This window comes from Neofelis nebulosa, chromosome 8, assembly GCF_028018385.1.
Source record: "Neofelis nebulosa isolate mNeoNeb1 chromosome 8, mNeoNeb1.pri, whole genome shotgun sequence".
Classification (NCBI taxonomy): Eukaryota; Metazoa; Chordata; class Mammalia; order Carnivora; family Felidae; genus Neofelis; species Neofelis nebulosa.
Genome location: NC_080789.1, coordinates 94,162,035 through 94,179,302, shown reverse-complemented (window position 1 = coordinate 94,179,302; position 17,268 = coordinate 94,162,035). Strand labels below are relative to the sequence as shown.

The 17,268-nt window shown below is 39.9% G+C and overlaps 2 protein-coding genes across 2 annotated transcripts; one reads left to right on the top strand and one right to left on the bottom strand.

Annotated features, from left to right (window-relative positions):
* Positions 1-12,334: 12,334 nt before the first annotated feature.
* LOC131519953 (histone H4) lies at positions 12,335-12,770 on the bottom strand. The gene has a single exon (XM_058743597.1). It carries the CDS (start codon positions 12,738-12,740, stop codon positions 12,429-12,431), a length of 312 nt encoding a protein of 103 aa, XP_058599580.1. The 5' UTR covers positions 12,741-12,770; the 3' UTR covers positions 12,335-12,428.
* Positions 12,771-15,851: 3,081 nt separating this feature from the next.
* Positions 15,852-16,523, top strand: LOC131519952 (histone H2A.J). Its single transcript, XM_058743596.1, has one exon. It carries the CDS (start codon positions 15,964-15,966, stop codon positions 16,351-16,353), a length of 390 nt encoding a protein of 129 aa, XP_058599579.1. The 5' UTR covers positions 15,852-15,963; the 3' UTR covers positions 16,354-16,523.
* Positions 16,524-17,268: the final 745 nt, after the last annotated feature.

Below are 17,268 nucleotides of genomic sequence, written 5' to 3'. Positions count from 1 at the left end.
AGACTCTTAAAAACTGAGAACAAACTGAGGGTTGATAGGGGGTGGGAGGGAGGGGAGGGTAGGTGATTGGTATTGAAGAGGGCATCTTTTGGGATGAGCACTGGGTGCTGTATGGAAACCAATTTGACGATAAATTTCATATATTAAAAAATTAAAAAAAAAGATTCATGAGAGAAGCATCACAAAGCAGAAGAAAATGAATGTCCTCAAATACATCCGTATGTCGTAGTCCCTGTCTTCCCTTTTCAGCCCCTCGTTGATGACTGTGCATCAGGAGTCTGGGGACTGTCGTGCTATCAAGTGAACTCATCCTCCAGGCCCTCAGCGTTTGTCTAATCTGCTCTCCTGCCTTTGCTCCACCCACTTCACCTTGTGAATGGTACCACCAGGGGTGCCCTGCCAAGTGTGAGAATCCCTCTACCATCTCTTCACCGCCTTGACCTGACTATCACCAGGTCCAGTCAAATCTAGCTTGTTAATGTAGCATTAATTTACCCTTTCGCATCCATTTTCCACCCTTCCTTCCCTGGTTCTTACCTTTCTCTTGGGTGATGACATCATATTTACTGCAGTAACCTCCCATCTTGACACTCTCAAATTCACTTGTGATTGCTTCCCAAAGGATCTTTTTAAAATACACATTTGACGAGAGGACCCTCTCTGATTATTCATAAATAACTTGCAAATTATTTCAGCTGAAAACCCAAATTTCTTAACCGTCATGATATAGTCTTTTCCTGTACTAGTCCAGTTGCTCAGGTCCCACCATTGGAGACTAGATTGGAGACAGAGTACATATCCTCTAGAATATTTTTCCTCACTCTTCCCAGCAAAATTTATTATGCTTTGTGCTTCTGAATAGCTGTACTTTTTTCATATTTCTGGAGTCATATATCTAAAACAGTTTAGTAAGTACTCATTTTTATAATATATAATGTTACAGACCCTAAGACCCGTGACTTTGTTTCCCTGGAGTCTAAGATCATGCTTGCCACACATGAAATACACAATCAGGGTGTAAATTATAATGTATTGCAAGAATGATAGCCCCACCCCTTCTTCTCTTCCTCTGAGTCAGTACCTGGGATTTTCCCAGACCTGAACACTGCAGTGCAGTTTCCGGCAATGGTATATGGCAATGAAACATCATAACAATGGCATTATTTCATTATCAGGAACTATTTTCCCAACAATAATCATAAGTCTCCCCACAGTTTTCTAAATAATTTATTTTTAGATATATATACATTAAAGGTTTATTTGATATTCTATCAGTTCTGTCTTTAAATATTCCAAAGGATTAAGCACTTAGGCATGTTGGGAATGGCAGGGATGAATTCCCTAGTGGAATATAAATTTGGTAAATTATAGAGTGGTCATATAACCTGTATCATCATGCCTTCAAGTTTGCTTTTTGATTTTTCAGTAAGCCTCTCATAAAAAACAAAGCTTTAATCGTACTATATTGAAAAGCCTCATCCCAGACCTCTGTAGATTTCATGGCATTACTCCCCAAAATTGTATGGCTGTAGTACCTCCATTGACTCCACTGATAAGCCACAAGTCCTCTTTTAAGATTTCCTGTAAACAATCTGCCCATGAACAAACACCTCTTTGTTTTAGAGGAAATTTATTTTTTTAATATTTATTTATTTTAAGTTTATTTATCTCAAAGAGAGAGAGAGAGAGAACACGAGCAGGGGAAGGGCAGAGAGAGAGGGAGAGCAGGCTCGGTGCTATCAGCACAGAGTCTGGGGCGGGGCTTGATCTCAGGAACCAGGAGATCATGACCTGAGATGAAACCAAGAGTTGGTCTCTCAACCAACTGCACCATTCAGGTGCCCCTAGAGGAAATTTCTTGAGTCAATATGCACAAGTATTATTCTTCATTATTTAGCCACGTCCCATTAAGTTCTGTTTTACTTAGGTGAGAAGACAGATCAGTGTTAACATTTTTGATTTTCCTACAGCTTCACTCGACTAAAAATGAAGCATACATACATACACACCCGAATCTAGTCAGGAAAGAATGCTCTCTTCTGATCATGGATACCCATCCTCATTGGACTATCATAATAGTAAGGAATTATTTTGTATTGCATTAATAAGCCTTTAAATGTTTTGGATTTGTTCAGTATCAACATTTGTAATAGAAAATGTTATTCAGTTATAATTTATCATAAGGGTCAGTTTGGAGGAAGAAAATAATGTGCTAATTTGGAAAGTGCACTTGTGAATAATATTATCCATTTAAACCAGATAAAAGAAGACAAGATGGATGGAATGTTGAAAAACACTCGCATTTGAAAAGATGAGCAAGGAAATAAAGATAATAAAAGAGATTGCACAAAAGTAGAGAATACTAACATGGTTGTGAAAGACAAAAGACTCATGTTTCCAGAAAAAGACAATTGTTAACTGTGCAAAATGCTACAGGCAAAGCAAACCAAAGCATTCCTATCCCCTGCTTCTCAGGCACACCTACTCTTCCTTTCGTCACGATTACATAGCCACATGGAAAAATAAGATTTTTGATGTGACTCCCTGAAATGTTCCACCTTTCCCTTTATCCCTTTCGCAAGATTAAATGTTCTAAGACCCCCACACCTACTCAAATCAAACACATAATTTGCTATTTGGAGGGGCAAATATTTTATTGAATTCTGAGGTCAAAACACTAACCAATATTTATTTTATTATATTCACATAACTCATTATCATGTTTCAGGTCTTATGGCTTTTTAGTTAAAACTGTGTGATTTTTAAAGTCTATAAGTATGTTCAAATATTGGTTTTCTTCAAAACTAAAATAAAGGGGTGCTTAGGTGGCTCAGTCAGTTGTGTCCGACTCTTGATTTCAGCTCAGGTCATGACCTCACAATTCATGAGACTGAGCTCTGCACTGACATTTTGGAGCCTGCTTGGGATTCTCTGTCTCTGTCTCTGTCTCTGTCCCTCCCCTGTTTGTGCTCTCTCTCTCTCTCTCTCAAAATAAATAAACATTTAAAAATTAAAATAAAAAGGAAAAGGAGAAATTGGAAAAATATAGATGAAAAAATTGGCATACCAGTGATCATATTTCTAATATGCAAAATGATTCTTTAAAACGATTTCAAAATCGGTGTTTCAACAAACACCGAAAATTCACAAAAAAGAAAATCCAAATGACCTATCGATATCTGAACAAGTAGTCAATCTTTCCATAATAATTCATTTAATAATCCAACAAATACTTACCAAGACATATTTTGCATCTTTTTCAGATGAAAAAGCAGAATACCATTTTTCATATGAAACAATGGTAGTTCTAAAAATATGATACTATTCAGGGTTGATAAGAGTGTGGAGAAATGGGCACTTCTAAATCTCCCATTTAGATATGGGAGAGTTTCAAAGGGGTGTAGTATTTCTCCATGGCAGGGAGCCACATATTTCAAAAGTCGTGCATTTTCATTCACCTAGAAATTCTACCCCTAGGTAGAATTTATTTAAGTAAATAATCAGATATGTTCATAGGATTTATGTGCAACAATATTTATTGCAGCATTATTTATAATAGCTCCCAAAGGAAACAAACAAAATGTCAAATGGTGAGAAATTGGTTAAATAAATCATGGTGTGTTTGTACAACATTTAATAAAAGTCATTTGGAAAAACAGTTAATGGCAAATATTCTTGATATGTTGACAAGTTTAAAAAGCAAATATTAAACTAATATATATGCTATCATCCTGATTTTCTGATTGTTTACAAATGTTTAAAAGTACCCCCAAATATAATACAGTTACATGTGAATATAATATTTGCACATAATACTATAATATAAACTAAAACGTTGACAGTGATGACCTCTGAAGGCAGGACTCAGGAGAGTTTTTAAAAATGTGTTTCCTCATCCCCAAAGGCAAGGAATTAAAAGCAAAAATGAACTACTGGGACCTTATGAAGATAAAAAGCTTCTGCACAGCAAAGGAAACAACCAACAAAACTAAAAGGCAACCAATGGAATGGGAAAAGATATTTGCAAATGACATATCGGACAAAGGGCTAGTATCCAAAATCTATAAAGAGCTCATCAAACTCCACACCCGAAAAACAAATAACCCAGTGAAGAAATGGGCAGAAAACATGAATAGACACTTCTCTAAAGAAGACATCCGGATGGCCAACAGGCACATGAAAAGATGTTCAACGTCGCTCCTTATCAGGGAAATACAAATCAAAACCACACTCAGATATCACCTCACGCCAGTCAGAGTGGCCAAAATGAACAAATCAGGAGACTATAGATGCTGGCGAGGATGTGGAGAAACAGGAACCCTCTGGCACTGTTGGTGGGAATGCAAATTGGTGCAGCCGCTCTGGAAAGCAGTGTGGAAGTTCCTCAAAAAATTAAAAATAGACCTACCCTATGACCCAGCAATAGCACTGCTAGGAATTTAGCCAAGGGTTACAGGAGTACTGATGCATAGGGGCACTTGTACCCCAATGTTTATAGCAGCACTCTCAACAATAGCCAAATTATGGAAAGAGCCTAAATGTCCATCAACTGATGAATGGATAAAGAAATTGTGGTTTATATACACAATGGAGTACTACGTGGCAATGAGAAAGAATGAAATATGGCCCTTTGTAGCAACATGGATGGAACTGGAGAGTGTGATGCTAAGTGAAATAAGCCATACAGAGAAAGACAGATACCATATGGTTTCACTCTTATGTGGATCCTGAGAAACTAACAGAAACCCATGGGGGAGGGAAAGGAAAAAAAAAAAAGAGGTTGGAGTGGGAGAGAGCCAAAGCATAAGAGACTCTTAAAAACTGAGAATAAATTGAGGGTTGATGGGGGGTGGGAGGGAGGGGAGGGTGGGTGATGGGTATTGAGGAGAGCACCTTTTGGGATGAGCACTGGGTGTTGTATGGAAACCAATTTGACAATAAACTTCACATATTGAAAAAATTTAAAAAATTACAAAAATAAAAAATAAAAAATAAAAATAAATGAAAATGTGTTTCCTTTAAAAAATAAATGTGTTTCCTTTGCTTTTTCTCTATATCCTATTGTTTCCCTATTAAATAAGCACTGCTTTTATAATAAGAAAAAAAGTTACAAAATTGGATTTTTATAATTAGCTCTTTGATAACCTAAGAGTAGTTTCAGTATAGTGTGAGGATGAAGGTTTTTAAATTTGGTTAAGTAGTGATTTGAAGAAGTAGAGGCAATCAATATAGGCTGTATCTCAGAACACTTGGCATTTAAGTGCAGGAAAAGATCCAAGGTTAGGTTTAGAGGGAAGTCAGGTTGAGGACAAAGGAGATGGAGAAATATATATATATATACTAAATATAATATATATACTATATAATATATAAGTATATATATATAATATATAATATATAAGTATATATATAATATATATATACTATATAATATATAAGTATATATATATACTATATATACTATATATACTTATATATATATACTATATAATGTATAGTATATATATTATATATATAAGTATATATAATATATATACTATACAATATATAGTATATATATATAAGTATATATAGTATATATAGTATATATAGAGTATATATAGAGTATATGTAGAGTATATGTAGAGTATATATAGTATATATATATAGTATATATATTGTATATATATAATTATATATATATTATATAGTATATAATATATATATACTTATATATTATATATATATTTATCATATATATATAATACATATTTAGGGTAAAGAGAAAAAGACAGTGGAGGAAAACATTTGTACATAGATTAAGGTAATTTACAGATATAATATCATTATTTACCCATGTAACTTTACATATAGGTATAAGAGAAGAAAAATGCAAAATAGTATGCTAACTCATAGTAAAACATGTGTAAATATGACAAAATATTAGGTTGTATTAGTCAAGATTCTCCAGAGGAAGAGAACCCATAGAATATATATGTATACACACACACACATACACACACACACACACACACACACACACGTACAAAGACAAGTTTTATCTATCCATATATATATAGAGAGAGAGAGAGAGAGAGAGAAAGAGAGAGGTTATATGTAAAAATTATATATATTATGAAATTTACATTATAATTATTATAATGTAATATATAGTATCATAAATATATATTATATTAATTATGTTATATTATATTATATTATATTATTATAAATTAGAGAGAGAGAGAAATTTTAAGAAACTGGCTTACATGATTATGCAGGCTGGCAAGTTCAAAATCTTAAGGGTCGGCCAGCAGACTGGAGACTCAAGAAGGTCTGATGTTGCAATTCAAGCTCAAAGACCTGTCTGCTGGCAGAATTCAGGCAGTCTTTGTTCTATTAAGACCTTCAACTGATTGCCCACATTATGGGCAAAGTCTACTGATTTAAATGCTAATCTCATCCACAAAAAAATCATCCTCACAGAAACATCCAAAATAACATTTGGTCAAATTTCTTGACCCTATCAAGTTGACACTTAAAATTATCATCACAAAGGTACTGATGAAAAATGAAAATAGTTCGGCCCGGTAGCAAGATTGCTAGTTTTTCTTAATACTGTCTTTAAATTTGTTACAGTAAAGGTTAGGCATAATTTATTAACAATGAACTCATGCTGTTCAAAACTCAGAAGGGCTTCAACTTTTATAATGCCTAATCTTCAACCACATTAACAATTATGAGGTCATTATACTATCTATACATTATCACTGACTCCTAGAATTCTTATCAAACACCAGTATACAATTACATTCCTGACCTAATTTGAGCATGTCCCATCAACATTTACAGAGTGGAAACATCTAATTACAAATATAGAAGTATATGGGACACTAGTATAAATATGTGGCAATTATATCTTTTGGGAAGCAGAGGTCATGCAGCCTGGGTTTTAGGCATAATGTTACCACTAACTGGCTACAGCAATTTGAATAATTATTCAAGGGACATGAGTCTGCCAAACTACAAAAAACAAGAGTGACACTTGCACACTAGCCTTAAAGAGGTGTTTTAAGGAATAGATGAAATAATAGATTTTGCTTTGAAAATATAAAGAGGTCCAAAATGAAATAAATATTTCTACAGTGATTTAGGGAAAATTAAAGAGGAATCAAAAAGGTGTCAGAGAGGAACAGATTTTACTTTCAGTCCCTCATAAGCTAATCAGAACTTCCAAACAAGGTCAGGCCTAAAAGGACACAAGTCATTGGTTAAGGGATGGGGAATGAGTAGATGTTTATCATCATAATGGTAACATCCAACATTTAGTAAATGTATAATAAGTGTTAAGCAACCTGCCATATATTGCCTATATTATCCCTTTTAACCGTCATAAAATCCTGAGAGCTGTTATTGCCATGTTATAGATGTGGAAAGTGAAACTCAGATTTGTTAAGGGACTTACCCAAAGCTACTACATGTGGCATGATGCTTCCTGAAATTTTCCCGTTGCTCTAGGCTCATGACAAGGGGGCCCCTCTGGATTCCAGGTTTTATAGTGGGAAGTTAAAGTACAAACCATCCCCTCCCCACTCCACATCTATTGAGCTTAGAGCTAGTCAGCCATGGAGAAAGGAAAAGTTTTTTATACTGAATAAGAGATTGAAACTTTAAGTAGATTTGACTTTTAATAACTGAGACAGTGACCAAAACGTAATGGAATCTTTTCAAGATATCATGAGGTTAAAGGAGAGATCTGATAGAGAATGGATGAAGTTTTCACATTTGTCTCCTGAGTTGAGAATATTCAATAAACCAGTTACATTTGAGGGTGGGAAATGGAGCAGTTATCCAGGATCCTTCAAGAACCTCCACATAGACATAAATATGTATACGGGGTTCATCAAACAATTCCAAACACAAACTGGGATGGGAGAGATACTGCCAATATAGACATAAGAATAGCCAATGGAAAATATTTAAAGATACACATCTTACGAACAGAAATTATCTGTGGATTATAGTATTTATGAGGATGTCAGATGTTGGGTGAATCTTCTTTTGTTGTCCCAGAATTCATAACTAGGGTCCAAGCTGTGGATAAAGAGGCATCATGCACCTCAAATTCAAAGACAGAATTGCAATCAGACATTGCCTTTCCAGGCTTACTAAAAGGAGGCAGAATCAGTTCCACGGCCATGAGCTGCTGCTTCCGTGGGAAGATAAGGATAATCACAGCTGTGAGTTATCAGTCCAGAGAGGCATTTGACAGCTCTTTTCTCCTCCTTCCTTAGGGGAGACTGAATGAAGAGAATTAATCTCCTATTCTGGACAGACATATCCACAGGCACTAGACTGTTTTGCCTGCAGCCACCTAAGCAAGAGAAAAGAGAATGGACACAGATGGTAAAGCTGAGAGAAGGGATGGCAGCCACAACCTGGAATGTAACCAAATTACTTTCTTTCTCTGACCACTGAATTGAGAAACCACTGCAAAAATCGTATTTCATCAAATATTTAAGCAAGACTATTCCCTGGAAGAATTTAAATGTTAATGATTACCTATAGAATCCTTATCTCCCTTCTGGGTCTCCCACTATAAATCAGGGACTCTTCTTTCAAAGAAACAGTTGGCAAGTCTAATTGAGGAAACGAAATCCCTTTACACCCTTACCCCTTACATGTGAAATGTAAGTCACATAAGAGATACAGACAAAGCTATTTGGGGAAGGTATATATAACCTATAGATAATATCATATATAGTAGAGTAGTGTCAATGATACATTCTTCCCACCTGTAATATACACATACACATGTGTATATGTATCCTTTCCATATGCACTATATAACCTTCCCATTAATCCTCTGGTCATATCATGCTTGTGAAAATTCATTTCAAAGTAAAATACTTAAAAATATTGATTTCATTACTAAAGTATTTATACTTGTAGAAAACTCGGAAAATACAGCAATATCTAAAGATGAAAATTAAAATAATCATAAACCTCTACTCATTAATAACTACTGTTAACATGTTGGTAAAGGGAAAGATTAATTGTAGTATTTTACTATATCAATATTGTGCTCTATGTAGTTTTATATCCCACTTTTAAATTCTTACTTATACACATATTTGTGCTTCCTTATTTGTGCTTACAAATAAAAAACTTGGAAATAAGTGTTTCTGAATGTAGAATACTAGCAATTATAGCTATGATAACATTAGATGCATGAAAAATGAAAGGTTTCCAGATCAAAACAGAGAGCTTAGAAATTGAGTGATATATAAAGTATTTAACAAATGGTTACGGGTAATAGTCACTGGCTGATCAGAAGGGAAACCAGGCACAACAGTCAGCTTGTCTCCATACTCGTGTGTCTGGGCTGAGTATCACTCCTGCATAAGAGGAGACAAAGCCTTGAGAAGCCAAATAATCAAATGTCACACTGATATTTGGTAACAAGATCACAATTACCATCTAAGACCCAATTTCCTGTCCAGGGTTTTTCGTACTTAATCAGGTTGCCTCCTTATATGAAAGCTTTCTGAAATGTATAAAGTGCTATTTAAATGTACATTCTAATTAATATTATCAATACAGTTAAACAAATACACAGAGATTAGTACACAGGACCAATGAAATATCCAACAGTAGGAGGTCCCCAATACACCAGGCCTGGGAACTACTGTGACCTTTGTTCATGACATTTGTTCCCTAAGCTTGGTGTGGCATTCCCCTTCTAATACCATCTGACCTTTGAAGACAGCCCTACACCTGACAAAATTTGTTCTGTACACCAACAGCACCTCATTCATACCCCTCTGTTAGAGTAAACCACATGTGTACCACCCTCCCGATGTCTACTCAGAAAATAGAAACTTCTTGATAGCAGACACGTGCTTATTTATCTCTGAATCTTCAAACCTTAACAGTACTTGGAACAAAGGAGGCATTAAATGTTCAAAAACCAGAAGAGATCACTTTGCTAATTTCAACAGCATCCCGTTCACATTTAAAGGAGGCATTACAGAGAAGTTTTAAGTTCTTTAACAAACACTTGTAGTAGGCATTTTAATTTTTTTAATGTTTTATTTACTTTTGAGAGGGAGAGAGAGTGTGTGAGCCAGGGGAGAGGGAGAGAGAGAGAGAGAGAGAGGGAGACACAGAATCCGAAGCAGGTTCCAGGCTCTGAGCTGTCAGCACAGAGCCCCATGCGGGGCTCAAACTCATGAACTGTGAGATCATGACCTGAGCGGAAGTTGGCGGCTTAACTGACTGAGCCACCCGGAGGCCCCTGCAGTAAGGCATTTTATTAGTCAACTTCAGAAAAATCTCAGTTCCAATTTCAGATACTTTGTTGTATTCTCAAATCATGTGACCCAGTTTGGGTTTGGAAAACATGATTACTTTAGGACTGCTATTACTACCATAGGACTCATACAGACAAATATAAAGATTTCCTGTGCTCCAATAATTTGGTTATATTTTATAAAGAGCATAAGACATGAGCAAAAATAGCTATGTTCCAAGGGAGAACGTGAATTCTGTTAGGCAGTTAGGAAGAAATAAGGCCATCACCAAAAATACAAGCAAAAAAAAAAAAAAAAAAAAAAATTAAGCAATTCCTAGTAAGCTAAATACTTAAGGAATAGATATATTGAACTGCCATACAAATAATTATATCCATGACCCACTGGGGTCCTAATCTTCACCCTAATATTTGATTCATGTTAAATTGGAGCTTTAATAGCTACATTATCTATCTACCACCTACTTACATTCACCCTTTCACGGTCAACAAATACAGAGGCACCAAAGTGTGCCAGACTTTGCTGTTTCTTTTAAGTAACTCAGTGTTTTTCATTTGCATTACAGAAAGTTGAGCTTCTGGGACTGTCTCAGTGCCCTAGAAATTTAATTAATACCAGAATCACTAACACACTTCAGTCTTTATGGAGTAGGGGAAAATACTTAGAAGTGAAATATCAGCAAATAGGGCTAATAGGCCTCCATGGCAGAAGCAGTGTCATATAAAGGTAAGGCCGAAGGGTGCAGGATCTAACAGGGTTGGGTTCAATTCTTGCCTCCAATTCTTACTCCCCCATTATCAGTTTCCTCATCTGTAAAATAGCAATAAATACTTCATAAGTTTGTTGGGGAATCAAACGCAGTAATGGGACACAAAGTGTTCCAAAGCGCCTGACCCCCAATAATTGGTATAATGCCAGATTCCGCTTGGAGAATACTAGAAATGTTTCCAAGTGAGCTCCGTTCCCGCCTCGCCCCACTGGCGGCCCCTGCCGGCCAGCACAAAGACGGGTCCCCAGGGTCCTGATCCTACAGTCGCCTGGGGAAAGCGCCCTCAAACAGGCCGCCCCTTGCTTCGGGTTTCCAGGCCACACCGCGGAATCACTGGGCAGGACCCGCGGTTACACAGCTACCTCGCCCCCACCATTTCCACCGAATTTATCAGAACGCGGGCCTCCGTCCATCTCCCACCCACAGCCCCGCCGACGGCTCAGAAAAGGGCTTTTACTCTACAGCTAGGGCTTATCTCCTCCTGAACAGCAGCACGATGCCGCCCCGCACCCCTGGCCGCACTGCCGGCTAACTCCTGAATCTCCACGGCCAGGGGTCAGAGCACCACCGCCAGGCATTCGGGCCGGGATGCTCACCCGCTCCATGCCGCTTAACTGCAGCTGGCCACTGGCCGGGGCCGCGAGCCTTGGCCCCGCCTTCGACTTCGCCCGCGCTTGGCCGCCTTTATTCAGCGTCGGCACTGGGTCACCTCCTACTCAAACGTCAGCAAAGAAAATATTCACAGAAGTAGGCACTACTGCGCGCCACACTAGAACCGCACTTAGCACTTTCCGCGCTATCAGCACTTCCGCGTTCTCAGGGGCCAGGCAACCGTGCTGCACTGACGAGGACCCGTCCCCTCTGACGCGTGGTCCCCAGACCCAATCGGAGGCAGCACCAACTAGCCCTAATTTGCATAGAATCCTGTATATAGGCTCAGGGACAGAGGCCTCGGCCGCTTACAAGCCAACCGCCACATCTAAAACGGGGTTTTTCTGCAGTGGAGATGCCTCCTTCCCTCAAATGAAGTCACCTCAGGAGCCCAGTGTGTATGTGTACCATAGAACGCGGTCTCCACCCGGTACCGCACGCCCCAGACTACATCCTATGCGAGCGGCGCTGGGCCCCTACTGCAAGCACTAACCGCCCGCACCTCTCCCCAGAAGCCCAAAGCCCGCCGCCTGCAACCCGCAGCTACCCTCCGGGACAGGTACTTTCAGGGCACCGGGCTGGATTTCATCCAATGCACCGATGTGCGTCTAGATTGCACATTCACACAGTAAATGCAAAGTGTTCGCTCTTTTCTTGACGTCCTGGGGGCCCTTAAAAGGGCCTTTAGAAATGTGGAGATAAGCCGCCGGGACTGCTCAGCCACCGAAGCCATACAACGTGCGGCCCTGGCGTTTCAACGCGTACACCACGTCCATTGCCGTGACTGTCTTGCGCTTGGCGTGCTCCGTGTAAGTCACTGCATCGCGGATCACGTTCTCCAGAAATACTTTAAGCACTCCCCGGGTCTCCTCATAGATGAGTCCCGAAATGCGCTTGACACCCCCTCGGCGGGCCAGCCGGCGGATGGCGGGCTTCGTAATACCCTGGATGTTGTCCCGTAAGACCTTCCGGTGGCGCTTGGCGCCTCCTTTTCCCAGCCCTTTGCCGCCTTTCCCGCGACCAGACATCCTTTCAGTACGCAAAAACCCGAAAGCCGAAGAGCAAGAAACTAGGGGTACGAGACTGGAGACCAAGCTTTATAGTGCCTGGTGGCGGACCTGTTTGAAAACCTCAAGCAAGTGGGCGGAGCTCTAGGCGCGAAGGGACTTTTTTTTTCCACCCTCCCAAAATGAGGGAGGGAGCTGTGAGGAGACGGAGCTGACTTTCGTTGTTTGCTATCTTGGGAAAGCTTTTTGGTACTTTTACTGTAAAATTGAGGAAAGACTCATTGGTATTTCGTTTTCTCAACGCTTAAATAAAAATAGGCCAGATTTATGCGCGCTGGCTTCCTCTCCCCAGCTCCTCCCTCCCGTGTCCCCCCTATACCCATTCTCGCGCGCGATTTCTAGGAATGCTTACTTTAATAACAGCATTCCCAAACTAACATGAAAAATAAATAGTAGCCGGGAATGCATTATATCTTGTTAGATTTCAAAGCAATTAGCTTTACACCTTTTCATCTGTGGATCTTTTTCAAGTCACTAGTGGGAGGCAGAGGAGATTTTTTAATACTTTTTTCTCATTTGTGACCCACGCAAAGAAAGAATTAAAATTGTTTCAAAAAAGATCTTATCCCCTCCTCCCTCCTCCCAGAGTTGCCTTATCACTGCTTGTGCGCCCTTTACAGATTATTCTGCCTCCTCTGCCCTCTTCCCCAACCCCGCGCACTTTTGCTTTTCAACGAATAACGATTTCTATGATTATTTAGTTGAAATAAAGTAAATTTCTTATTTCATTCAAACTTTAGGTTCTCACATCTTCCACTTTAAAATTCAGAGGTCTTAAAATAATAGAGCCCATGATCGTAGCTTTAAAGAGTGATTTGTACTGCAAATAGCTCATCAGGAGGCTTTCAATCTTTTTCTTAAGAGAATCCCTGAACAAAATGAAACTCTCAGTAGTTTCACCGCTCTAGGATACAGGACTCTCTGTCCTCCCAAAAGGTTTTATTGATAAAAGGCAGCAGTGTTTAGAGGATGATTCATAACTCTCTCCCAGGCACTTAACATCTGGAGGAAGGAATATTGTAGTAAATTGTACTCCCTGTCCCGAGTCTTTAACTTTCTAAAAAAAGCTTTATAGTAATTTTTTCGATAGGTATAAATGCTTATAATTTACCCATCCTTACCCATCTCCATAACACATTTTTATTGTTAGTGATAAAAGAGTCCTCAGAATACTGTGTGTATGACTGCAAAAAATCCTGAATACTCATATTGTACTACATGACTTTAATCCTTGACAGGAAGAAAGAAAAGTCTATCAGATCTTGAGAGATTGGGATTCTTATAATAGTAAATTGATTGATTAGCTTATATTTTATTAAGACTAAAAAATCAAAGTTAGAACATTTTCAAGTTAGAAATCCTCTTGCTGACAAGAATAAAAGGAAAACACATCCAAAATAATAATTGTTAAAAGTTTCCCTTAATATCGGCAAAATTTAAGCAAAATTTACAAAACTCATATCAATAGCATGTTAATAAATGCACCGGAGGTTTGTCTATTATTCAGTTTATCTAGCAGTTGTTGGATGCTTACTAACATATTTAATCTTCAAACACTTTGGGATACCTACAGAGCTTATCAACTGGTAAGTGGTACAGCCAGAATTTGGACCAAGGCAGTTTGGCTCCAGAATGAATGACTTAATCATAACAGTATACTGCTTCTCAACTTCAAATTGAGTGTCTACTATGTCAATTGAGTGTCTATGTCAATTGAGTGTCTACTATGTATATATAGGTTAGTCATTGTTCTAGGCAATAAGGACACGTACAGAAATAGGCAAAAATGTGATTTCATTGCAATCAAATCTTTAATTAGGATGGTGGGAGGGTAAATTTGTTTTACTTTTAAATGGATACTATAATCCACATAAAATGTTGCTTATTTTAATGTGCTTAAAACAAATAGTATAATTGTATAATTGTTAAATTATGTCAGTGAATTGTTAAAAAATAGTTTCTTATAAAAAAAAAAAAAAACAACTTATTTTGTTCCAAATGCTATGGCTCTGCAATTTAGGTAAGTACAGTTGCTACCATTCTTTTTAGCCTTTTCAGGACTGGAGCACCACAGGGGCAGCAGAGGACTGGGAAAGGGAACTACCAAGTGCCACCAGAATGTCTTAGGCGACCATATTGATTTCCGGACTCCTCTACAAGGAGACCCTCAGTCTCCTTGGAGAACATCATCAGCAGCGCGGTGATGAATAAGAAGCAAACCAGGGCCAAGATTTTTTGCTTCAGAAACTGTGCTGCTCCTGCGGCCTCTCCCTGGAATCCAGAGACTCTTTTCAGGCTCATAACCTCAAAGACAAGAGATGTTAGGTTTTGGCTAACCGACCTTGTTGCAGTCTCTGAGGAAAGCATTCACGTCTAGTCTAGCACTCTAGTTTCGCAGTCCCTAGAAGCGAAGATTGGCAACCTGTGAATGGCAGAATTGCTCAGGGATCCAGTGTCATCTAGGCTGATTAAGATAGTTCAGATGGTCAGTTCAGTCCGAGGCATCTTTTGGGGCCAGCTCCCCACACTGTTGAGTAACAGCAGGCGCATCTGAGTTTGCAGGATACAAGGCGCGCATGTTTAAAGAAACGGCAGGCAGGCGCTTGCCCACAAGCGCGGGGTCTGGAGTCAGATAATTAGCTGGTTAGGATGCTGTATACGGTGAGAAAATCCACCTACCGGGCATAGCAAAGTAGGGCTCACCCTGCGTCCTCAATTGCTTTTAGTATTTCTTGCTGGAGTGCTTCGTACTTGTAGACAGAGTAGCTCTTCCAGATTTTTCAGTTTCTAACCATGGTTCCTTAATTCTTAAGACGTTCCTTGGAGCAAACTTGCACGTTCAAATCTCAGGATGCACTGAATTCAACGGAGGCCCCCAAACGCAGAGCGGTCGGGTCCTGCGTATTCATATGGGGGGTTATGTAAATGAGGACTAGGAGTTTGCTCTTTTGATTGGAGAGAGCTGGAGAAGGCGGTCCCTCAACCAGGAGCGCTGGTTGGAAGCGGAGCCTGCCTGTCATTGGCCAATAGAACTGAGGATGTTGCTGCGCCCAATGAGAAGGCACCGCCTAGTGTCAGCACAAAGTCTTAAAGGCAGTTCCGGTGTAGTACTTCACATTCACTTGCTCAGAGCTGGATTGCTGCGTTTCGCTTCTCAGGCAGGAGTTTTTGGCGAGAGGTAAACATGTCTGGTCGTGGAAAGCAGGGCGGCAAAGTGCGGGCAAAGGCCAAATCTCGGTCCTCCCGCGCGGGCCTCCAGTTCCCGGTCGGTCGAGTACACAGACTGCTGCGCAAAGGTAACTATGCGGAGCGAGTAGGCGCTGGGGCGCCCGTGTACCTGGCGGCGGTGTTGGAGTACTTGACAGCGGAGATCCTGGAGTTGGCTGGCAATGCCGCTCGTGACAACAAGAAGACCAGAATAATCCCTCGCCACCTGCAACTCGCCATCCGCAACGACGAGGAGCTAAACAAGCTGTTGGGGAAAGTCACCATTGCTCAGGGCGGCGTCCTGCCCAACATCCAGGCCGTGCTGCTGCCCAAGAAGACGGAGAGTCAAAAGGCGAAGAGCAAGTGATCCTGACGCCACCACAGGGGAGCTGGCTTTCCCAGCAAAGGCTCTTTTCATAACCGCCCGCAGTATTTTTCAATATACTCGATGTCATGGAAGGCTGGCGGGATTTAGTGGGGAGGTGGGCGGCGAGGGGCCCGCCAAGTCCAGGGCCAATAAAGTCGGTGAAAATCGTGTGGTGGAGAGAGCTATGTAGTCTCGGGGACCTTCCGGATGACCCGGGGGTCAACCGGGAGACCTCTGGAGCAGGTACTGGTGGGTTGGCTTCAGACGCTTTGTGGGCTACTTTGGTCCGCACCCTCGAGGCGTTTTGTGGGCGGATAAAGGAGACCAGGAGAGACCCACTGGCTTGGAATTGGGCAGAGTTGGGGTCTCTCCCTACTCGCCTTAATGCAAAAGACAGGCAGAGTAGGGTGCGGTTGCGGCAGGGGGATTATTTTTACACCTCTTTCCCAGGGCTTTCACTCTTCTGTCTTGTCCCGGCTGTTCAGGAGGACCCAATTCGGAAGACGCAGTAGGGGCTAGCTGGTGTCTGGCAGGACGTTGGCTTACTGGCCATACTTTTCAAAAGGTGGAGTAACTCAGTCTTGGAAGAGTGGTTCTGATGACACCATGTCAACAAATTTTTCTTAGCCTAATAGCTGTTGTGTTTACATGCTTTGGATAGCAGGTATTTTTATATACACACTTATGTTCACATTTCTTTAAGGTGAAGGAAACATCCAGTAAGATGTGTAATACAGAAGCATGAGTCATGAGTAAATTTGTTCTCCTGACACTCATGTTGCGTAACAGTGCCGTGTCTTTAGTCATGAGTTGCTTATGCTTAGGAGCTTTTAAAATGATTTTCTCATGATGGCCTTGTCTCCACCATATTATACTCCTTTGGAAATGTAATCAATTTGATTTTGCTTCCTAACA

What these genes read in the sequence shown, in the direction of transcription:
- LOC131519952 (XM_058743596.1), top strand. Translation starts at nt 15,964, where the DNA reads ATGTCTGGTCGTGGAAAGCAGGGCGGCAAAGTGCGGGCAAAGGCCAAA.
- LOC131519953 (XM_058743597.1), bottom strand. Translation starts at nt 12,740, where the DNA reads ATGTCTGGTCGCGGGAAAGGCGGCAAAGGGCTGGGAAAAGGAGGCGCC.